Below are 26,194 nucleotides of genomic sequence, written 5' to 3'. Positions count from 1 at the left end.
ATGCAAAATAATCACAGATCCAAAATGTACTCAAAATAATGTTTATCTTCATTAATATCAATTATTTATTTTGATACTTCTGTGCTGTGATACTTCTAGTGCTCTACAACACAGCCTCTCAAATTTCTCAACTCTACATATATAACAAATTAAACCTTCACATGGATTGGAGGATTCGCTTTATCTGAATGAGAAGGTTAGGGAATGTTGTCTTCTTCACCCCTACACTGCCGGGAGCACCTGTTATTGCCAGCAACTAGCTGAAGGGAGGTGGCATTAAGGTGGTTGCTCCAAATAGACCTTCTGGCCCTCTTGTTCCGTTGGGCATTGGTGGGACTATAGCACCAGTCGTTATTGGTTGCCAGGCTCTTCTCGTGACAATTCCTACAGCAATGACTTCAAATAAAATTCCAAAATTACTGGCAGATTGGTTAAATCAATAGCATTTCTACCAGGAGCAAGCCTCTTGTAAAGCTAATGGTTCTTTCCATTTCTAAACCCTTTGGATTACAATGGAGATTCTTCATAAAAGTACAGTGAAGCTGAATAAGTCCACTTCCCCTCTAGCTACTGTGGGAACTGCAACTCACATAATCTACACTGCCAAATTATAGCAGTTGGACACCATTTTAACTGCTACAACTCTGTTCCATGGGTTCCTGGGTTTTGTCATTTGTTGTGGCATGCAAGTTCCCTGAAGTTGAGAATGAGACAGCAAGTGAAATACTTTTTAGTGGCTGCTTCCAAGGATGCATCTAAACTATAGAATTAATACAGTCCTGTATGACTTAAAATGTCATAGCTCAATACTGTGGGTTCCTGGATTTTGTAGTTTGGTGAGGCACCAGCACTCATTGGCAGAGAAAACTGAAGACCTTTTCAAACTGCAATACCTATGATTCTATAGCATTGAGCCATAGCAGTTAAAGTGGTGTCAAGCTGCATTAATTCTACAATGTTCAACACCAAGTTATGGAACTCTTTCCTAAGACATCCAGTTGGCCCCCTCCCTGGTGTTCTTCCAAGTAGGACCTTTTAATTTAAGGAAGCTCTTAGTTTTTATTTTTCGTGTGCTGAGGTAGATAAGACTTTTAATGAGAAAGCATGTTTATATTTTGTTTTAAACATCTTTTAATCTGTTTTTATCTTCTTGTAATGCCTTTTAAACTTAGAAATGTGGTTTAATTGCATTTTCATTTTTGTAAGAAGAGCATTATAGTTGTTTTGTGACAAACGCCTTGGATCCCATGCTGGGCAAAAGGAGGAATATACCGTAAATGCAATAAATAAATAATACATGTTTACTATTTATCTTACCCTGAAGAGGCACTTGGAAAATTATTTTTAAAAGGAATACATTCCCTATTACTCATTATTGTGCGTAAAAATTAACTACTTGATATTGCTGGTGTTATTAAGCAGGGAGTCTCCTCTATTAAGGTAAGAAATGAAGCAACCTTTCTATTTTCTACTTCACAGAGAACCAAAGAGACTTAAATGAGTGGAAGAGCTGGCCACATGCTCTGATTTCTATGCAAAGCATTAAGCAAAACATTTTATTACCACTGTTACTTTGCAGGCAGATCACTTCCCAGAGCCCTGCCCAGTGTGCCTGATATATTGCATGCCACATTAAAATTCATGAGCAATAATTGCCATTTAACATTCAAAAGCAAACTGAAGAAGGAAAATGGTATGAAGGACTCAAGTGACATTAGAATCATGTTTGAGCAACCAATATAAGGAAGCACTACACAAAGCCCCCAAGCGTCTCTGTGAAAAAGATCTCTATTCCATTGTAGTAGGAGCTGTAGCATTCTTGTTGCACTAACATCAAGATGGCCAGTAATGTGCTGTATTAATCAACATGGTCCAAATGAGTTACAAACAGTTCTGAGCAAAAGCCATGGACATACTGTATAAGAAGTAAAGTTCTCACTTTTTCAATGGTGATCTGTGGTATGCAGCAAGATAAATTCTGCTTAATGCTCTCATCATCATAGGCGATCACTTGAGATTGAGTATGATTGTCTTCCAAGGATAGAGTCTTGGTGGTGGGTCTGTAAGTAAATGTGGAGACCTATTCTGGATCCGCATGTTTTCCAGAGTGAGAACATAGATTTCCAGATGGAAAATTATCCTGGTAACTATTTGCCTTGTGCTACTTCCTTTTGGCATATTTCTCCCTTTTGTCCTTTATTTGTGCCTCTTCAAAATCCATAGCATAGTTGGTAACAGCTGACACTCTAAGGCTAGGGCTTCCCAGTTCTCAGAGTTTGTTCCACATTGGTTAGGTTAGCAAAGTTCTCTATCAACATACACCAACCAATCCATCTGTGTTGCCAGAAATAGAGCTTGATGGTGTCACACTATACCTTAATGGTGTAATACTAGAAAATGTTGACCATCTCTGCTACCTAGGGAGCCATGTCTCTGCAAAAGTCAACATTGATACTGAAATACAACACCATCTGAGCTCTGCAAGTGCAGCATTTTTTTAATGGAGCAGAAAGCGTTCAAGGATCAGGACATTCGTAGAGATACCAAGATGCTTGTTTATAAAACTATTGTTTTTTCCAACTCTGTTGTAAACCTGTGAAACATGGACCATCTACAAACATCGGTCCTGACTTCTGGAATGATTCCACTAGTGCTACCTTCGAAAAATCCTGCAAAGCTCTTGGGAAGACAGGTGGAGAAATATCAAAGTTCTGAAAAATGCAAAGACTACCATCACTGAATGCTCTCATACTCCAGAAAGGCTTGTAAAACAATTATTCTATACCATTGAACCTTGGCAGTTAAAGTGGTGTCAACCTGCATTAATTCTACTACAATATGTGCCCAAGACATGGATGGACTTATATACTGAAATATATACTCGTGCAAGTTTCTCTCTCCCCACTTTTCACTCCCAATAAGAAGTGGTAATGTCCAGGAATAATTGGACACATCAGGCCGATAGATACTACGTAATCATAGCACCAATATTTCTCATACATTTCATTGTTCTGTCCCATGAAATCCTGAGGTTTGCACTTAAGGAAGGGGTGTCCTAAATGCCTTAAAAGCAACAGATCTTATCTGATCTGTTATGATAATAATTTAATTAATGAATAAACATACCATAGCAATTTCCAAAGCCACATATATAAATCCGAACTGCAAGAAGAATATAGGCTCTTTATGTAATAACATTTAATGGTTTTTATATAAAGAGCAATGACATTTTGCTAATATTGCTGTTTCATAATGTACTTATCACTCCTTGTGTATTTGTATTATATCTTCGTAAGTCTGGAGATTGCAAATAGCTTTCCATCAGGATGAAGTGAACTCATTCCTACACCATTTAATTGTGCTGCTTTGTTCATGTGTTTATATTTATTGGAATGGTTCATGGTCAGTCCATCCAACTTCAGTCTTGCTGAAATGCTTTTTGCTGTTGGGCAAGAATAAGAAAAAGACTTCTTAATGCCACCCACATTGTATGAATGTGGAAAGCTGTCTTATACCAAGTAAGTTGGCTGATTCATTTATCTTGGATTGCTAATACTGATAATGATATCTCTCTAGGCTTCCACGGCTTCCTTTCTATACCTACTTGGAAATCAGAGGCAAGATTCAATGCCCAACAACATAAAGCATTTAAAAACATTTAAACGTTAGCATATAATATATAATATTATATACTATGGAATTTGCTGGAATTTGCGGGAAATTCTGGAGTATCTTGGAGCTCTGCAACAGTCTGGATGACTGGACTGGATCCACTTTGGCCCAGTCTGCTGCCATTCTCCTTTCCCTGAGCTGATGTCTCATCTCTCTTGACACTGGCACCACTCCCCACTGGCCACAGAACTCTAGCCCACTACACTTATTCCTATTGATGTCAGAAAAGAGCACCCATGTTACCAGCAAGAAGCAGGAAAGCCAACTCCAAGATACCCATGGTTATCAAAACTCATGGATGCTCATGTCCCATTATATACAATGACATACTACAATAGTGTACCTTACATCAAGATTTGCCTTTGAGGATCCTTTTTTTTAAAAGAATATTTACAAGCCATGGGTAGTTGAATCTGTGGATAGAGAGGGACAATTGAATGGATTTACATATTACTAGAAGCTGACCATATTTATGAACAAAAGCTCATTGAGTAGGCATCTGTAAAAGACACATCCATGTGCACCTTAATGTAGCCTTTATTTATTTATTTATTTATTTATTTACAGTATTTATGCCCCACCCTTCCCAACCCTGAAAGGGGCTCAGAGAAGCCTTACAAAGGCAACAATTCAATGCCATATTCACAGCACACATAAGACAAACATATACATTAAAACTTGAATTTAAAATCATATAAAGATCAAAACACATGATTAAAACCACACAATCCAAGATCAATTTAAGACAAAGGGATTGCTAACAGTGACTAACAATATGCTGGGATGCTGCATTTCCACTGAAGAAGCTCGTATTTCAGTTTTTCAGAATCCACCACTGAGCAAAGCAGATGTAAGAGGCCATGAGCCCCATTTGGGATTTGACATATTACTGCTAAGGTAGGGACAGGCAGGCAGATTAGGATATAATGTTAGATTTCTGTCCAGTACTGTTATACCTGATACCTTGGTGGGAAAGAGAATTTGCTGCTTGCTACTTCGTTATTTCCATTCTTGCCCTGGGGAAAAAAAAAAATCATGAAAGCTGCTGGTGGCAATCATGGTCCTTTGTCAGTAATTAGAATTTGTTGCCATTAAATGTGGTAGCTGCTAGTTAAAACTGCTTGAAATGAGGATTAGAAAAAGTAATTGAAAATGTGCGACTATTGACATGGATATTTGTTGATTAAATACATTTTATTTTTATTGGATTTCTACCTATCTCCCAAGATGAGAGCCTTTGGATTCAGAATCAGCACAAATCACTTATTTATGGAGCAACGGCAGAGAAAGGAAATGATATCTTGCATCTTTTTTGAGGGCTTCAGGGGTCATCCTGCTGGATAAAGGAAATAATCAGGCTGCTTATTAGATGGAAGCTAGATACGCTTGCACTCGTATGGTGTAACAAAGCCAGATATAGATATGCCAGTAGTAAGGGCAACCCAGGACCAGTCCTACTACAAGGCAGAGTGAGGCAACCACCTCAGGCAGTAGATGTTGAAAACATACATTGATACTTGCCAAAACAGACAATGCCTGCAATCGCAATGCAATGTAATAGTTCTACGCTGCGCCATTTATCCTTCCCCCCCTCCCAAAACAATGCCATATAATTGCCAAAGTCATCCATGATCATTCATGCTTGGTGTACAGGTGAAATTATAGTAGCATCTGGCTATGCTCCTAAATGCAGATGTGAAGCAATTACATCATCTACTGAGGCCTACCAAGGTCCTCTGGAGATCTTAGCATCTGAGTTAATAATTTTGCATCAGGCAACAGGGTTATAGCCAGATATATCTGAAGTCCATCCCCAGTTCTTCTCCAGTCATGAATGATCATAGAAGAACAGGTACATCAGCAGCTCTATAGTTGGTCAGGGGAGGGCTTGGTTGCTGCAGGGTTAGGAAGGGAATACTGTTTTGTAGCAACCAAAAATAAACATATGCTTAACTTAAATGTGCTTAGCACACTGAATGAATGTCAGTCAATAAGTGTATGACACATATTAGAAAAACAACCTTGCTATTCAGTTTTGAAGTATTGCAGGGAGTTGTTAATTTTTTTCTATTTTTCTCATGAAGTTATGTTAAGCATTTCTCTCATAGCAACACAATTTAAATGGATCCCGCCATTCCATCTCATCATGCACATGTATAACACATAGTTTTATGCATGTGAGTATAGTACAGTGGTTCCCTAACTGTGGTCCATGGACCACTAGTAATCCCCAAGAACTATAATATTTTCTGTGACCTCACCGTTACTAGACCATTGTAACAAGAGCGACTAGTCTCTTACCATGCTGAGGCATCAGGGATGTCAAGAGGGGAGAGGCGAACTACTCACGAAAGGCATGACAACAACCTGCTTCTCCTCCTCCCTCCCTCCACCTGAGCGGAACCATTCCATGTGTCACCTGGAAGCAGGAGCACCTTTGTGTCTTCGTTTTTAGGCCTCTTCTTGGGGTTAATTGGGGTTCCGATTCAGAAAATTGCATTGGATAGACCACATCAGCTCTAGATTATTAAATATGGTTTTCTGTGGGTGAACAGATGGAAACTACAGGATGGTATATGTTCTGTAACAGAAACTAGAGCTGATGTGGTCTATCCAGTGCAATTTTCTGAATCAGTACCCCAAATAATCAAATTTAAAATTGACCAAAAACTGTTTTGTAACCCTTTTGGTACAAATGTTGGAGGGTGGTACCTAGTCAAAGTGGTCCCTGGTCAAAAAAGGTTGGGAACCATTGGTACAGCAGGATTGAAACAGTATCCTATATTAGACATTTTTGATGTTTATTTTGCAAAAACTGCAGAAAATCTCAACTGATTCTTTTGCCTAGGTTTCTACATTTTCTTCTTGTGTTGTCTTAAAATGACATTTCCAGAGAATACACTTCAGATATTTCTTCCTTAAAAAAAGAATAATTTCCTTTGCAAGAAACCATTTTATGGACAATTAGTTTTATTTGTCTCCAGTGTATATATAGCATATTGCAAACTGTTTATTTCTTGATTTTACAGTAATGGAGCTGAATAGCTTTTTGCTATCTAATAGAAATAAAGTTTGGATATTCTGCTTTAGGTCACCAGTTGCAACTTGTTTGTGGTTTTATGTTTGTTTCTTTTAAGAATATAGAGCCAATTATTTGATTTTTCAGCAATAAAATACTGGAATGCCAACCTCATCAGTGAAAATACTTGTCTCAAAGGTATATGGTCTATTCAAAGAGCATGCCTGTTCATCCATTTATCTCAAATACAAGCCATGTAGAATCATTAGACTTTTTTGGTATTGTTGCTATTGTTTCTCAAGTCTTACAGTATATTTAGTAGTTCAAAGTTGCTTCACACACTATCATGTCCATATATTAAAATACTATGTGGATTGTATGGATGTGCTGCATTGCAGATGTATAACTACTTACATGGTTTATCTCCTGGAGTTAATATGAATTACCTTCAGGCAAGGATGTAAATATGTTCATATTTTATTCTCACATCTCAAAAGAATTTATTTCAAGGTTTTCCCCACTGCTGGGTGAGCTTATGAAAGGTTTTGCCATTTTCCAAAGTTTTTTTTCATCCTGGGATGTTTTTGTTACTTAAAGCAGTTTTTCAGTTAAAGGCACACAAGTCAGGTTGCTTTCTTGAGGTATTCTGATTGCCATTCTTTTTCCATGGCAGGCTGTTTGTATAACATGCATTTGGTAAGCCCAGGAATATGATCATTTTAATATCTGATATTTAGAAGACTACTGGCATTCATATTTTTCTTTATATTACAGGTCTAACTTTTTTTTGTATGTAGGACAAAATTACGTTGACAGATTTTTGCAATTCAGAAAGCTAGGTGATATGAGATTGCTTTTTCTGTTGGTTTCAATGGATCTGCAGGTGCAAGCAGAATGAAAGGGTGGTAGCTTGAAACTTAAACCAATATGAAATTACTCAGGGCTCAACATCACCGCTCACCTCATGAAAACCTACACTTGACATATCAAAACCAACCCCACAATTCTTGCTTTTGCTACAGCTATTTTCATAGACCCTTAATAAAAGCCTTTTAGTAAGTTTTTGCATGCAGCACTTCTAGAGGTATTGAAAAAGCAGTAACTGACAGAATGTTGTACAAAGAACAACCTGAAGTTTGTAACACGCTAGAGCACCAAATTCTGTCCTTCTCCAAATGATGATAAAGTGCACCATGCGTGAACACTTAGTTCCTCTGTAGGCTTCTTGGAACAATTTTACAACTTCACTGTGTGATGAGACTTGCAAAGGGATATTTTAGAAACAGAAATGTCAGGATGTTGTTAACTCACTGACATGAAGCAATTGGATGAGTTGAATTTTTGTTCAGTTAAAGTTTGCCCAGGTTTCACCAAGAACACTGTGTCCTTTTGAGCAAGCCTATCTCTTTCAGGATTCTGTCTGTGAAATCTGAGGAAAATGAACACATCTAGATCTGCTAGAAAATGTTTCTTGAATTAAGAAACAAATTCATATCCCTTTAAGGCACCAATTTATTTATTTATTCATTCATTTATTTAAAGCATTTATATTCCGCCCTTCTCATCATGAAGGGAACTCAGGGCAGGCCACAACATATATACGACAATCAATACCAGAACATAAACAAACATTAAAATTAGTTGTATCTACTTTAATTCACCCTTGCTGCCACTGCTACATTTGCCACTATAGTAGTGCCACACAAGGAGTCATGTTCGCTTAAATTTATCACCATGGTTTTAAACTATAGTAGCATTGAGAGAGAGAGAGAGAGAGAGAGAGAGAGAGAGCCCTTGCCAATGAGTTTGAGTTGGTTCTACTCATCTCCAGTATTGATCAACCCTTGCTGAGAGGCTAGCTATCAGTTTCTATTTGAATTTGCCTTTTTTATCTGCCACTGAGAAGCAATTATCCAGCCCCATGTCTTCATTGTGTCTCTCTAAGTACGTCCAACCCTGGGAGGCCCTGGAAGAATAAGAAAAGTACTGAGCACACTGTGGTGGCTCCATTAACTGTCTCACCAGATTGTATATGGTTTTCCTCAGAGCTTGAGATTGTTACCTTTTTGTTACCTTTTTGGACTACAAACATTCCATGAGCAACGCAGTTGCTGTTGCCCGTTTTTTATCAAAAGAAAATTAGCCACTAGTGCTCCTTTGATTTTTATCAGTTTTATACTAATTTATACTAACTTATGCTATGCTTTTGATTCAAAATAAATAAGCATGGACATTAGCTGGTATGCACTCCTGAGTATTCCCCTGCACTTGTTTCAGTCCAAATTACTTACAAGGAAAAATTGTTTTCAAAGTTTAAGATTTCAGAGGTGTTTTGGCAAAGATTCATGTAGAACAAGTGGCCCTGTCATTCCCACTTGTTGGGGACTCCTTTCAACTGAATTCAGCATCCAGCTTGAATGTTAATGTAACTAAGTAGGTGTGTAGAGCTGTTCTGCCAGGAATGGATGCTGAAGGTGGAAAGGAGCATTCCCTGTCCCACAGATCTTATCACAGAACTCCAAAATCAATATTAGATACATACAAAATATTGAATTCTTAATTTGTTCAGTTCCCTTTGAACCAAACTTGAGATATCGAAGGTAACAAGAATATCTCTGACTTCATATATAAATGTTTCCCCACAAAATATAGAAATAAAGCTCCACACACACCTTATGATAGTCATCCTTGAGTACTGAATTCTTTGGTGTGAGTAATCTTTTCTGTCTCATAGTTGACATTTCATAAGTGTAGGTGAGATATTGCCTTGGTGTGTATTTCCAATAAACCAGATTATTGAGCTTTGCCATATCTGGATCAAAGTAATAAATTCTGGTATAAACAGAATATTTGGACAGGCTGAGATTTATCTAACTACCTGCACAAGCAAAGAAAAAACATTATATAGTTTGTAAGCATTTGAAAACACATGAATGAATGAAACTTTATTTATAGCCCACCTTCTCTCCCCAAGGGGACTCTTACAACAAATGCACAGTAGTAAGCATTCGGTGACAACAATAATATACAAATAAATCAAGAATTACTTAATAAATGACAAAATAATTCAAATAAACCAATGTGACACAGTACACATAATTAAAAAAACATATTAAATCCTTAAAATCTCATTAAAAAATTCTAAAATTAAGCTAAAATTGTTGCAGGGGGGATGGTAAACCACAGATTGACAGGGCAGAAATTAGCAGCTAGCCAAGAGTGCATATAGATGAACTTAATCCTCCTCCACTCCATGGGTTAAATTGCATAGATGTGTCTTTAGTAACTTTTTAAAGGAGAGGAGGGAGGAGGCCATTTTTAATTCTTTAGGGAGGGAGTTCTTAGTTCAGTATCTATGTGTCCCATATTACCTTTACTTCACCACCCATCTAGAGGCATACATTTCCGGTACTGTAGATGTAAAAAAAAGTCAGATATTTTGAACCTACAACTGTCATCAGCTCTAGCTAGTGAGGAATTATAGACAATGCAGTTCAAGTCACCTATAAAACTGTGGTTTTTACAGTAAAAACAGCATACATAATAATGTATAAATGCTAAATCTCTCTCAGGGTTTTTTCAGGACTTTTAAAGAGCTGTCCAAGGTGCTAAATCCTGTCCTTCAACTAGTTTCAATACATCAGATATTTCCTTTAAGATTGGCAAGAGAACACAGAGTGGATCTGCCATCTTTCTGACACGAAACTACCAGCTGCCTCTTCCTCAGGCAGAAATCTCACAAACACCTTTTACAGCAATTAAAAATAGAGTAAGAATCTGGCTGGCATCTGTGTAGTAACATACACAGTCACTTCGGGGTTGTGACAGATGGAGGAATTCAGCAGCTCCATCTGCTACAACTCCATCATTGAGCTTGTTTCTAGCTGGCTGCCCACACCATAGCTCTTCAGTGGTGGGAGAGGATGACAGGGGACAACTAGGCAACCAGCTTTTGCAGTCACCAGGAGGGAGCAAAAAGACATTCTCCTGGACCTCTGCAAGAAAGAACCAGGCTGGCTATCATGTTCCTCCTCCCATCCTGCTCTGGCTACTGTGGAAGCAGATGGACATCCAGACAGTGAACATATTGAGCATGTGGGGAAGAAGCACAACATACAATTATATTTGGTGGCTGTTTCTTATTTCTAATTTCTGCTGTTATTAAATATTCAGTTCATTACTGTGTAATGAACAGTTCCCTTTATTATACCCAACACCTTTTCCCTGAGGCAGCTGCCTAATTCTACTTAATGGTAGAGGTATCCCTAATGTTAGGAATATCTAGTATTGGGATGCATGAAGAGATTATGATCATCCTGATGGAAAGGTTCACGCTAAGTGATATTATGATAGGGAGGCTGCAGCATTTGTTTGTCTCTGGGCATTATCTGAGGTCTCCACCATTCTTGGGTTTATTTTCATAGGTTCATAATACACCACAACATCAAACTGAGTCAATTTCCTACATGAGCCCCTTCTGTTTTCCCAGTGGACATTATAGTGAAGTAGTATTAATAATTTAGTGAATAATTATATCTCGGAACTGAGAAGAATGTTGTTTTGATTGAGTTGAACTACTTTTAAGATATGTTTGAGATTTAATCTAAGGAAATATGTTTTATGATTCAAATATGCTTTTGGAATGCAGCAGTTCCATCCTTTTGAATGAAAAATGGGATATCAACAGCCTCCACAAAAATTTCCTAAGTATTGATTTTCTAAATCTAAACCTGAAAGGTATGAAATAACTCAAAGAATATATATAGATATATTCATCTTATCCCAAATACTTAACTTCAGTTATGCCCACCTATTCAAAAACAACAGATATTTCAGCAAGTAGTGTAAGCCATTTAATTTGACTCATTTGAGCAATGTCCCAAGGAATCAATATACTGGAATTTTAATTACTTCTGGATACCAATGAAATTTCCAATTGGCAAACAACTCAGCTGGCATATTAGTCCCAAGAGGTACAGCCTCAAATCAAAACAAATTAGCAGACTAACTAGAAAGGTTAATTAATTTTCTCAGCTCTTTTAAAAGCTGACTTCTGTTTTCCATGTATAAAGTCAAAGGTTTTGAGATTTGGTCTGACTGCACACACTAAAATTAATGTATTTTGATTTAATTCACACGTGATCTGTTTTGGTGCAATGAATAAGAAAGTTAGGTATACATAAAAATTATTAGTCATATATCCAATGTCAGAGGGGAGATCTTGTTTCTTCAGAAGTGGGGTACATCCCAGTAAGAAAAAAGTCAGAAAGTATCTCACCTTGAAGCTAAGTAGGATTAGTCCTTCTTAGTACTTGGATTGGAGACTACCAACAAATGTCCGGTGCTGTGGACTATATTTTAAAAGAAGGAATAGACAAAACTACCCTCCAGTATTTCTAGCCTAATTAAAGCCCTATACAATTCATGGGTTCGCCCTATGTTAGCAGGTGACTTAAAGGTACATAAGGTATTGAAAGGATACATAACAACAAGGGGAAGACGTCTGCAGAAATATATATCTGATCAATGCAATTGTAAATGTAAAGTAGTGGGAAGTTAAAAACACCATTAAATGATGGAAAGCCTAGGTATCTGCATGCCCACAGCCATTCATATTGGAACATATTTCTACTTAAAATGCCCTAGTGGGTGAGCATTACTGTTATTAAAGAGAATCATAAGACCTTATATCAAGTCATTGGTCCAATTTAGCCCAATACTAGGCCTGTGTGATAAATGAAAATAATAGTCATGGGCCCGGTAACTGTTTCAGACATTTAATTCATGTTTTCATATTGTTTGTTTCATTCTGATGTCACAAAATGGTACACACACACCAGTACAGAAAAATCAGTGAAATGAAATTTTTGGCACTCGGCTGCAGGCCCTGGCAGGCATTGGCGCTTTGGGACTGCACTCCACATATGTACACGTTTTCCACTGGCTCGGTTGCAGAGCTCCAATGACAAGACCTCAGCAGTGGCACAAGTTAGATTAGGAAATGGCAGGGAGAAATGGCAGCAGAGCTCTCTAGTTTCACCCATCTAGCCCTAAAACTGAGGGGAAGGGAAATGAGGGAATTCCACCCATTGCCACTGATTTTATGAAAATATTTGTTTTTTCGGATCTAGGACCTAAAAGCTCATTCGGAAAGGCGCCCATTTTCATAGGAGGTGCTCAAAAATGAAAACAAGGCCTTACGAATGAAACAAACAAGCAAACTGATAGTGATTATGTACAAATGCACAAGACTAGAAAATAATGTTTCAATACTCATTACTAAATTTGGGGGGGGGGGGTCGTCTCTAAAGTGTTTCTAAAATATTGTAAGGGGTCAGTAGGGGGAAGCAGTGGCGGCCCTCTTTCCTAGCCTCCATGCATGGCCTTTTCCTGCAGCTGCCCAGCCACTCCTCCTCCTCCTCCTCTCCTCGATGCCCAAAGTGCCCCGCTATGAACTGACGTTGATCCTGAAAGTCATGCAAAGGCCAGAGACAGCTGGAAAACTAAAATGCTCAGTGGAAGCATTGATGGAAAAGGGAACAGTTGTGAGGAATTTGAAGAACCTGGGAGAGAGAGCTCTGCCATATCGGATCTCAACACATAGCCAAGATCACACCAGAAGAGGGTATTTTTTGGTAGATTTTGAATCTCCATTAACAGTTATTTCATCCGTGAAGGACCATTTAGGACATTATATTGATGTAATAAGGTCTACTATTTTAAAGCATCATGTGACAAAAACAAGACTGTATGGGCATCATTGAAGAAAATATTTATTATTTATTTATCAGGGGACTCAGAGCGGCGTGCATTTAGACAAAAATTCAGTGCCTCATTATACAAACCATATAAAACATAACATAAAATCACTAGAAACAATAAGCATATAAATACCATTTAAAACTGTTAAACATATTAAACCATAATAATCTCATACACAAATACCACTTGTACCAATCCTTTAAGCACACTACTAGGGCCTCCCCCTGATCCTAAGGCAGTGCCTTCCAACCTGCAGTAAGGAGCCAGTCCCCAGGAGCTGAGGTCAAAGGCAGCCTGCAGCAGACAAACACTCCCCTTCCCAACACTCCCCTCCCCTTCCCTCCCCTCCCCTTCCCTCTCCTCTCCTTATTTGATTCTAGGTATAAGAATCCAATTTGTGCAAAATTACCTTTTTGCTATTTCCATCAATATTTTATTTCTATTTTTAAAATCTGCATGTTTCTCCCCTTATTCTCAGTGTTACATTCATTTTTAAAGAATATTCTACCCAAAAGATAACCTTTTCCACACAATTGAACAAATTGAGATTTACTTCCAAGTTAACATGCAGGACTGGTCAGAATTTTTCACACTTTGTACACTTAACATGAATGTACTCTATGTTATATATATTGCATAATTTATTTGAAATAAAAAAAATGTAAAAGGTCCATAGACTAACTGCAACAACATAAAGAAATTTTAGCTACTTTTTTGTTAAGTAATTGCACAAGTGGAGAAGCTTCTGGGGCTCCTTGATCCCTCATTTTTAGAACTATTGGGATGAACACATTTGTAGAACACATTTGCCACTGTTAACCCCCCCCCCCCCCCCCCCGCCCCAGTTTCAGCACATTTTGCACATCCACTGATTTTTGGGAAATTAAGTAAGTTTTTATGAACAATATTTTTTTTAAAAAACTGTAAGAGTTGTCTCCTTGAATTTCTATTTTCAATTATACAACATAACCAGGGCACCATCCCCCTGAGTTTCAGAAAGATTTGCAAATCTACTGATTTTTAGAAAACTTAAACCAACATAACAATACTATTTTACTGAAAGATCCCAGGGGCCATTCAGTCTAACCCCCGACTGCAAAAAAAGCACAGTCAAAGCATCCCCAACAAATGCTAATCCAGCTTTTGAAATCATAATAACAACAAGAAGAAACTTACTAGGTAAACTTTGAAGTCACTGCCTCTCAACTTTGCCTACCTCACATAATTAATTCAACTCCCAACAATCCCCTTTTGTCTCAAAATCCTTTTAGAGAATGAACATGGGCTTCCACTCACCAAAACTTTCAGGGAGGAGGAGGAGGCACAAAGCGGTAAGCAGAATTCTGAGAAATGTAGTTTGGGAAGGCAAGGACCCCTGTGGCAGAGAATTCAAAAGGCCCTGCCCTAAACTACATTTCCCAGAATTCTACTCGCTTCAGAATACCAGGATTGCCCTCGTTAAAGCCTCAATGTGATGGTCTCTGCCTGTCTCTCTCTGGGCCAACTATGTGCCGGAGGGGCTTCTTCCTTCCCTGGCCATCCAGCCAGGCATCCCTCTTTCCCTCCCGCCCACCCAAACTCCCACCCCCCTACCTTTGAGGAAAGAGCCCCGGGGCCCTTTGGGGGGGGGGGGAAATGAAGCCCACAACAGAGACCTGGAGCCACTTATGAGATTTACATAACTTCTGAAAAATCATAGGTCAGTGTTTTGAATCTTAAGATTTTTTTGCAGTGGCGGCGCCCACTTTTTAAATATTTTATCATATGTACAAATCTTATGAAATAGATCCAACATGCAAGTACAAATGACTTTTTGCATAGCCCTTCTATCTACCCTGATTAGCAGGAGGTTTTCCAAGTCTTTGACATGCTACCTGATTGTTGCTAGTGTTGCTTTAAGCTAGAAGTGCCAGGAACCTAAACTGGCAAGTTGTGAGCAAATCATTCACTTTGCCTCGTAAGTTCTGGGGAGTAGAGACAGAGAACAATTATAGCCATTTGATACACTTTAAATAACATGGCTTCGCCCTACAGAAACCAGAGATTCAGGATTCAAACAATACTTAGAATTACTTGCTAGAAAGCTCTAGTGCAATCTAGTATAGCTCAGGGCAGAGAATTGTATTAGAGATTTCTATTAGAGAATTCTAAGTACTATCTTTGATATCTCATCTATTTTTTTAAATGTCTTACTATATTTCAAAGTGGTTTGACATTTAGCTCTATTATAGTTTAGCTGCCATAATAACTGCTCATTATGCAGTTTTGCATTATAAAGCATTGTGCACTTCAGTAAGTCAAGTCACATAGACGCTTGTGATTAAAAACAACAACCCTACTTACCATCCTATGAACTGTCAAAATCTATCCCATATATATTTATAAGATAGTATTAGCCTGTCCGCATGGAGTTTTCAATATTAGACAAGTACACCTGCCTCCTAGCTTAGATTTAATGCCTATCCCACTGAATGTACAGACATCAAACCCCTCAATGTAGCTGTGCTATTTAAATGGAAATCTAGAAATTATAGTCTTCGAATCTGGAGCTCAATGGCACCTGTTATCAGTGCTGAAACTGACCTTGAGTTTAGGAAAGAGTGGCCATGTGGGATTGCAATTCTAACAACAACACTATTTTTAACTGCTTCTCCCCAAGGTTTGAGGCAGTTACAACATAATTAGAACACAATAGATAAAATCCTAAAACCATTTAAAACACAACATATAGACTATTGAGAATGGTCAGCAGGTCAACAAGCAATGAAAAGTAAAGCCCCTTCACCTCTGCATTACTTTCACTGGCAAAACTTTTTCCTTTGTAACGCACACTTTATATTTGATAATGCATTACACTTGAGTAAATACGATAGGTCTTTACTTCTTTTTAAAATTCTGGCAGCCCATTTTGCTGTCGAATCTCTTCCAGCAGGTCATTCTATAGTCTAGGACAGTGGTTCTCAACCTGTGGTCCATGAGTAAAGGACAATGTTGTATTTTGAAATGGTCATATAACTGGTCAAATAAATAAATAATTATTATGTATTGTCGGAGGCTTTCATGGCCGGAATCACTGGGTTGTTGTGAGTTGTCTGGGCTGTATGGCCATATAACTGGTCAAATAAATAAATAATTATTATTATGTATTCCATGTTCTGGAACAAGGCCATACAGCCTGGAAAACTCACAACAACCTAGTGTATTCATTGCACACATACCTAGCAAACTGTATCAAGCAGAACTGGCCTTCATAGATTTGTTTTGAGCACTCTTTCCTTTAGGGAGAGGGGATGGTGAAATTGTGAGTGTGATGTAGACACACACACACACACACATTCCAAACTGCATTGTATCTGTCTTGTACAGTACCCCACGGGCCCATTAATGCCCACTATTCCACTACATAAAAGGAATCCAGTCACACTGAACCATGGAGACAAATCAGAATGACGACTTCCCTGGGGAAATGGCTTAGAAAAATAAAAGGCAAGGGAAATAAATCATGCAGTGAACTTGGTGAACAGTTGCTCTGTGGGTGATAACTTTGGACTGAGTTTCCAATTATTTAATTTATGTCCTATGGCACAGTAGCCATTTTCTTGAGAATTGATTGTCCCCAAATGAGGTATGACAGCAATGTTCGATAGTGATTTTCATTTCCTGTATTATATTGAAAGAGAAATCAGATGCCTCCTAGTTGCAATTTTCCCACCATTTCTAATTTTATAACATTTGCTATAATATTGTTTGTTTGTTTGTTTCATTTCATTTTCGCAGATACATGGCCATTATTGATCCTTTGAAGCCCAGACTTTCTGCCACGGCAACCAAAGTGGTAATTGCAAGCATATGGATCCTGGCATTCCTACTGGCTTTTCCTCAGTGTCTTTTTTCAAAGACTAAAGTGATGCCTGGAAGAACTCTGTGCTACGTTTTCTGGCCAGGTGGTATGAGACAGCGATTTCTGTAAGTCAGAATTTCAGTGGGAATGAGCTACTTCTCCATCCTTCATTGCCTTAGAATAGAATTGGACTATTGCAATGTCTGCGGAGCCATTTTTTGCTACTTCTAGTTTTGAAAAAAAAACCCAAATTACACAGTATGCCGTAAGAAGGAGAGTGGCAAGCAGATCCTGGCAGGAGATGTCCTCAGTCTCATAGTCAGACACAGCCAGGACATCTTCTGCTAATATCTGCTGAAGTCCTCCAGAGATCTCAACAGATGATGTCATCAGTCTCTATCAGCTATAGGAACATAGCCAAATGTTTCTCCAATTCCTTCCACTCTCCTTTAGCAATAGAATGGCTGTTGGATTGGGGCTATCAGAAAAAAAACAATAAAGCCTGTTGGTAGGCTCTGGGTGTTCAGATGCAAGGAGGTAATGCCAATCTCCTCAATGATAAAAAGTATACACATGAGCGTAAAATGTAATTATAATTATAATAATAAAGCTTTGTTTATATTCCGCTCCATCTCCCCAAATGGACTCGGAGCACCTTGCCTGTGCCAGTAACAGAATGTCAGCCATTGTGTCAGTTCTAAAATATGTTTTCACTGCACTCTTATTGCCTGCACAAAATCTGTTACAGATAATGGCCTCATGGGTAATTTGTTATTTCTGAGCAAGAGGAACACCAGACCTGCCCCCAACATATATCCATCATTGTATGCATCATTTGAGGGCAAAAAGATTGGCCATACCTTCTGTTTGCCAGATGTGTGTGTGTATAAAGTACACACTATAAATGTGCTCATTACAGAAAAAGTGGATGTTACCTTCATCTTAGTGCCCATCCAACTACGTGCAGGGGATTTTGTAAGGGATGTGGTGAAGAGGGAAAGAAAAATGTATTTAATAAAACAATTGTGCATGGTTTAATAGGGTGTCTTATTTAATTGTATTCAATTTCATTAACATTAAGCCTTTAGCTTTTTTGTTTGATTTAACTTCATCATAAGTCCCCTTGAGTCCCATGTCCAGAGAAAAGTGAGCTATACATTAAACTAACAAAAAAGAAACCAACACATAATAAAATTCCTATGGGTTAATGGTCATAGGGCTATTGCCCAAGCCAACCCATTCTTAATGAACAGAAAATGTATTCTGAGGATACTTACCATAGATGCAGGCAAAACGTCAGGAAAAAAATGCCTCTAGAACATGGCCAGATAGCCCGAAAAAACGTACAACAACCCAGAAAATGTATTCCTTTTAGAAGTACACTGCAACTTCTGTTCTGGGTTGCTGTGAGTTTTCCTGTCTGTCTTCGATAGATGCCTGCCATAGATGTGGGTGAAATCTCAGGAAAGAATGCTTCTGGAACATGACCATACAGCCCAGAAAACTCACAGCAACCCAATGATTCCGTCTATGAAAGCCTTTGACAACTTCTGTTCTGTTTTCTCCCCAAAAGAATTTGTCATTTCATTATTTCATTCTTACAGGTACCATCTGCAAAGAGAAGTTTTGAGACAAAGAGAAATACATTTATAGCGTAATTTAAGTCTATTTCATCAGATACAACATTTGCACTTGCATCTGATGAAATAGACTTAAATTTACAAATGTTTATGCTGAAGTTATTTTCTCAGTCTCAAAGATGCTCCAAAATTCCTTTCCATGCTCATCCAGACTGACATAACTATGTTTTTGAATTTCACAGGTACCATGTCATTGTAATTGCGCTGGTCTATTGTTTTCCACTGCTTGTCATGGGCATCACGTATACAATTGTTGGAATAACCCTTTGGGGTGGAGAGATCCCAGGCGACACATCTGACAAATACCATGAACAGCTGAAAGCGAAACGGAAGGTGCTGTACCTTTATGTCTTGTTAAGTTGATAGCAGCTGAAAGTCTTTCGCTTTTTTGTTGTGATTGCCAATTAATTGTTGGTTTAAAAAATATTGAGACATTTTAGACAAACTAAATCATTCCTGTTGCATTTTTAAAAATGAAGACAGATGATAAAACTGGATTTAAGTTAAATGATTGATTGCCATGGACTACTTTTTGTTTTGTTTCTTATCTCATTTCTTTTCTAGCTATCATATAATTCAGCATTTTAGTCTTGCAAAGTTCAATATCTTTAATTATATGTGTATATGCTTAATATACCACCTTTCTGGCATCAAATAGTACCCAAGGAACAATAATTTATTAACAACAATGCAGTTCAAATTAGAATGTCTATACAATTAGAACATAAAACTAGGTTAAACACATTTCAAAATAGAATGGTTAATAATATAACAATCCAAGCATAGCTGTGCTGGTGGACACATATGTATAAAGGCTAAAATTATCCTGAAATTTGGGGAAACTGAGACCAAAATCTAATTTGGTGCTGATGGAGTGTATAATGTTCCAACAGCATATCTGACACTGGAGGTCCAGGATCACAATAGCTGCCAGTCAATTGATGGCAAAAGGGAGCCTTCATTTATCCATTCAGGAACCATTTGAATCAGTGGTAGCAGTATAGCTACAACTCTATGCTTTTTAGGAGCATATCTCCTCGTACAACATCCACTGGCGTTCCAACTGGTGTTCCAAAAAAGCAAGAAAATTCCAGCCAGTTTTACAAAGCATAACTGGATACATTTAGAGTGCATTTCGTGTGCTATTCTTCATGGTAGCTTCTCCTGAATTGCTAGCCAGCATTCCGAATCTTAGATCACAGTCAACTGAGCTGAAAATTTAATTTTACAGAGAACAGAAGCTATTATGCTGTCTCTTCTTCTAATTGCTATAATATTTAGAGACACTGCAAATGTGTGGGACTAAGGTTCAAATCGCTTCTCAGCCATGAAAATTCACTGGATAATAATAAGAAAATGGCAGAACCTCCTCTGAATAAATTGTGCCCCCCCCCCCGCAAAAAAAAATCTTATGAGAGGGTTGTTGTTAACAAGAATCCACGTGAAGATCAAGAAATCTCCATGAATTTGTAGGCACCTAAGAACAAAAATTAATTGCTGAATTTCCTCATTTCTATTCAATTTCATTTGTGCCATTAGCATCTGTTTGATGTTTGGGGAACAGAGTATATTTATTCGTGGCATAATGTAAAATAAACCACGTGTAGTTCACATTTGGTCAGCCCACACACTGCCTTGCTAGAGAAAGAAAATATGCCACGCAGATGAACAATAAAGAACAAGTAGCTTACTCTTCTTAGTTCAGAACAACATATGTACAGTGTGATCAGTTGCATCAACTCATATAATGTCCTTTTATGAGAGAATTAAAATAGTCTTTCTTTGTCCACATGGATAATCCTCCTTCAGCAACTCATGAAGCAAGAGCACACTCCAACTCTGTCTCTCTGCTTCTCTAAGCACCCGCAGAGCTCAAGTGTGAAAAATGTAACAGTAACCAAAAGTCCCAGTCTCAGCCATTTCCTCGCACAAAACTCAACCAATCAGCTTCGTGCATCTTATTTTACAGTTGGCACACACACACAAACTGATTTCTTGCATGCTCCAACATTATTTGGGGTGGATGTAATTTTAATATAGTTCATCTGTCTCTTTCTTTTGCTGTTTTGATTAAAAGACTAGTTGTGAGCTTCTAACACAAGGCAGACTACAAATTGGAATAAATAAATGATTGGATATTTGGATACTTCTGCATAGTTTACAGAGGGGACTTCTGTCCTGCTGTAGTTCATGTAGCCTTGGAGATCAATCTTTTGAGTGTAGGTTTGTGCGTGTATCTCCAGAATCAGATCACAAAAGCTCAGATTTTGTTCAATAGATTTGCTTGCTGTACTTCATATGTAATTACAAGAAGAAGATGAGCTCTCGAAATTGTTTTAATATATGCTGAATCTACCATTCAGGAGTGCCATGTTTTGCCATTAGCATGAATAGCTAATGGCAGTAGGAATACCTCGTTCGATGTCAGCCATTAAAATATTTCCTGTGCTCTCCAGCTTCGAAGGCAAATGCTACAGCGAAACAAAAGACAGGAAAATGCTTTACAAGGCAATTATCTGGGCTATTGCTACCAGCACCTTTTCTGTTAGAAAAAGACCTGCTTCTAAGGATTTGCCAGAGGTCTGATTATGATGATAAAGCAAGAAATCATTCACTGTGACAGAAACCAACTGTAGACGAAATTTTATTTCAAAGCAAATCTTGGAACAATGAAGACTTTTATTCTCACATTAGGAAAAAGAGGATAACTCAAATTGGGGGGAAATGTATGCTCACAGGTGCCGCAATGCCTTGAGAGCCATGAAAGAAAAAATGGTTGCCATATTGAGCAGTAGATAAATAGGCAGACAAAATATGTTCCTCCACATTAAGAAATGAAGGTATTACATATCAAATCTCTTCAAGAAACTTTATATATTTTTGTTAAGTTAACATAGTCAACTTTTAACATAGTCAAGTTTTTTTAGGAAATGGAAGACATGTTCCCATGCCTCTCTATTAATTTTATCTTCAGATATCTTGATTGCATTATAGCTTGAGTATCTTTTATCTGAAATTCTTGGGGCCAGAAGTGTTTTGGATCTGGATTTTGGATTTGTTTTATTAAGTATATTTGCATATACATAATAAGATGTTTACTTCTCTCTTTCTTTGTCACACACACCCATGAAAGCATGCACACACACTTTAATCTCCACTGTCAAAGACATAGAAAACTGTTGCAATTTTGATAGCATTGGAAAAATTAGGCCACCCTATTTTGCTGGCCGATGTTATTATTATTATTATTATTATTATTATTATTATTATTATTATTAACAACAACACCACCACCACCAACAACAACAACAACTTTATTTTTGTATCCCTCCACCATCATCCCAAAAGGACTCAAGGAGACTTACATGGGAACCAAGCCCAGTCAAACACAATTAAAACATGGAACACTAAAATAATAAAATACATGTTAAAACATCATAAAAACATAACCATCACAATCAACAATCAGTGGCTGAGCACAGTTCAGAACTAAAGGGCAAGGCAAGGGCTTATGCAATACAACTACCAGGATGGGGCTGATATTAAGATACAAGGGCCAGAGGCCTGATAGTGCTAGAGGGGTCGGATCAATTAGTAGAGTACACTGCAAGGGGAGAGACAGTAATAAAGTCCAAGGGCCCAGTATTAAATTATAGCTGGGGAGGGGGTGTATCATCTAATGAACCGGATTAATCAAAAACACAATGGAACTTCCAAGTCTTTAGGTCTTTATGGAAAGTGGACAGGGTAGATGCTAATCTAATCTCCTTGGGGGGAGAGTTCCAGAGCCAGGGGGCCACCACCGAGAAGGCCCTCTCTTTCATCCCCACCAACTGCACACGAGACAATCCCATACATTTCCCAGATCTCATACACTTCCCAGAAGAGCAATCCAGAAACAGAGCTGCTCTGCTAGCTCAAATTCACTACCAGAATGGCCAGAAAGTGAGCAGAGAATAGAGAGACTGAGGAAAGAGTTGCTACACCACCAGATCCCAACCCCCTCCAGCTCAGATGTATATAGATTCAGGTGAAGACATCCAGAAGTAATTTCCAACACTCCTAAGCAGGAACTATTTAGATTTGGATTTAGCACAACTTCAGCCAGATTATGTGAGCTCTGCTGACATTTGGTCATATTTGCCACTTAGGATAGCACTATGCAGGAAAGGAAGTTATCATTTGATTTATTACTTTAATGACTGGTTACGTAGATTGGTTTATTGTTCTTTTTCCTGTAATAAGTAATAGCTTTTAATCAGGTGAACCACAGTGTTGTTTTGCATGCTCTTTAACATGTGTAATTACCTGTACCAATGGGGGTGGAAAGGGCATGTGATTCTGCATTAGAGTACAAAAGGAAAATATACTGTGGCACTCTATGTGAGGCATGATGTACTCAGGTAAAACCCAAAGGTACAAATTAACTGGAACTATGGTTAATAATTGTTAATTACTAGAAGCCTGCATGATGGCTTCATGTGAGACCTTTTTAGAGATATGACGCATTTTTTTTTTTTGCAGAGTGCAGGTTCTGTCATATTTGTGCTGCTATGTGGTTCTAGTCTCTGCCAGTGCTATTTTTGGTGGAACACAGATGCGATTCTATAGAATTTGGAGGGAACAGTTTTCTTCACTGGTATCATTTAAATCCATGTCTCATGTCTCCACAGATTGTGTTACTTTCCCTATAGCAGAGTTTCTCAAACTATGCTTCCCCAGATGTTTTGTACATCAGCTCCCAAAGTTCTTAAGAGCTAGTAAGCTGTCTGGGATTTCTGGGAGCTGAAGTCCAGAACACCTGGAGCACATTGAAAAACACTGTCCTATACCATTGCCTGTTGCCATTAAGATCTGTCTAAATCCATGGTTCTCAACCTGTGGGTCCCCAGATGTTTTGGCCTTCAATTCCCAGAAATCCTAACAGCTGGTAAACTGGCTGGGATTTCTGGGAGTTGTAGGCCAAAACACCTGGGAAACCACAGGTTGAGAACCACTTGTCTAAATAATGTAGGAATTATATTACTATAACTTGGGTGGAAATACATAAATGTAACAGACAGCACTAGCAAACTACTGGAGCAATTTGAACCCTGGTCTACGACTCTGGAGAACAGGGTTCAAATCCTCATTCAGTCATAGAATCCCACTGAATGACATCAGGTAAATCTAAATCTATCAACCTCAGGGGAAAACAAAAGTAAACAATCTCTGGATATATCTTCCAAAAAGATACAGCCTTTGATAGATACCATAAGTTGGAAACTTCTTGAAGGCACATAACAACATCAAGGAGTAGGTGGTGGCAGCAGTGATTGTGATGATAGTAATGATGAGTTGTATCCATCTTCCAACAGGGCTTTGATGTCTCAGAGCACCATGGAATGCCTTGAACCATTTGAATATGATTGGGTATCCTAGCTGAAAATGAAATTAACCAATAATCTATATGGTTTTGTTATTATTAGTAATTGTGTTTATTGATGAGTTGATTGCTACTAGGTTAGACCATACTGGTTAAAATTTAGGCAAATTCGTGGTTTGTAAGGCTATCAATGGCTACTCTGTTAACTCTGATAATCAATGGGATCCCTACTTTATAGGATGTCAATAGAAGGGATCTTTAGGTCACTACCAGACAACTAACTGGATGTACTACCTTAAGCAAAATATCTCCATGTAACCTTATTGTAGTATCCATCCAGAATCAGACACATAATGCCACGTGAGAACTGAACAAAGTATGAGAGTTTAGTTACTGACCAAGAATTTCAGAGAAATGCTATACTGATGAATCTACAAGAGGTAATTCCTGGGCCATGGTGAGAAATGGGATAGAAAACCTTAAATAACTTTGGTTTGAAGCAGCCGGAGTTTCTTTATTGTTCTGGATCAAATGTGCAGAGGGGAGAATGGTAGGAGACTGGACTTGTCAGCCCTTGTGGTCTATTCCAAGCTTGTGATTGAATATTGTTGCCATTGTTGTAACCGTTTCTCATTACCTGGATTGCAAGGTAGTTTACCATCCTCTTATGGGCTGTCCATCTGACTGTTTTATAATTTTAACAAGTTAATGTGACATAATTAGGCATTCTCTTACAGTTATAAAAGCAAAGAGCCACCCAGCATGAGATACTCGAATCTATATTTTATGCAAGTGGATAAGGTATTAAAGAAAGTACATCATAACTGAAACACATTAGTGTTTTAAAAACAAGAGCAAAATACTCCAGCACTACTCAACACTTTCGAGTTCATGGATTGTGCAGATGGAATGAGATCACAGGTCACAAATGCTCATTCCATTGAAAATACACTGTGAATTCTAATGCCTTGTGTTCTGACCTCTTTGAAATACCAGATGGCATTCCTTTTTTTTAACAAGGATAAACCCAACTGGTATATGAAAATACATCTGCCCATCCTATAAAATGATGCAGTAATTATTCCAAGTTTTAAAGCTAGAATCCTGGGGTCTGTGTAAGGATATCCTTAGGCTTGTTTACTGAAGGCAGAGAAAGGGAGACCTTCTCTTAGAGGGGATTGCCAAGTCAACCTTAGATGCTTCCCAATTTTTTTTATGGCATCCTCTTCATCCTGGAAAGAAGTAACGAGTGGAGTGCCATAAGCAGGGTTCCATCCTGGGGCCGGTCCTGTTCAACATCTTTACTAATTACTTAGATGAAGGGTTAAAAGGCATGATCATCAAGTTTGCAGACGACACCACATTGGGAGGGATAGTCAATACTCCAGAGGACAGGAATAGAATTCAAATCCATCTTAACAGATTAGAGCGATGGGCCAAAACTAACAAAATGAAACTCAACAGGGACAAATGTAAGACACTCCACTTAGGCAGAAAAAATGAAATGCAAAGATACAGAATGGGGGACAATGCCTGTCTCGACAGCAGTACATGTGAAAAAGGTCTAGGAGTCCTCATGGACAAGTTAAACATGTGCCAAAAATGTCATGCAGCAGCTAAAAAAAGCTAATGGCTATCCTGCGTAAATAGGAGTCTAGAGTCTAGATCCAGGGAAGTCATGCTACTTTTCTATTCTGTCTTGGTCAGACCACACGTGGAATCACACTGTTTCCAATTCTGGGCACTGCAATTGGAGGGAGATGTTGACAAACTGGAATGTGTCCAGAGGAAGGTGACCAAAATGATCAAGGGTCTGGAGAACAAGTGCTATGAGGAGCATCTTAAAAGCTGGACATTTTTAGCCTGCAGAAGAGAAGGCCGAGAGGAGACATGTG

The 26,194-nt window shown here is 38.3% G+C and overlaps 1 protein-coding gene across 1 annotated transcript in view; it reads left to right on the top strand.

The window, feature by feature from the left end:
- The window catches only part of TACR3 (tachykinin receptor 3), a 58,435-nt gene that overhangs the window by 11,148 nt on the left and 21,093 nt on the right, over positions 1-26,194 (top strand). The window contains exons 2-3 of the mRNA XM_060779147.2: positions 17,231-17,419; positions 19,117-19,267. Of these exons, the coding sequence (XP_060635130.2) occupies positions 17,231-17,419; positions 19,117-19,267 (340 nt within the window). The remainder of the gene's footprint in view (positions 1-17,230; positions 17,420-19,116; positions 19,268-26,194) is intronic.

Source organism: Anolis sagrei, chromosome 5, assembly GCF_037176765.1.
Source record: "Anolis sagrei isolate rAnoSag1 chromosome 5, rAnoSag1.mat, whole genome shotgun sequence".
Lineage (NCBI taxonomy): Eukaryota > Metazoa > Chordata > Lepidosauria > Squamata > Dactyloidae > Anolis > Anolis sagrei.
This window is presented reverse-complemented; position numbering and strand designations above follow the sequence as displayed.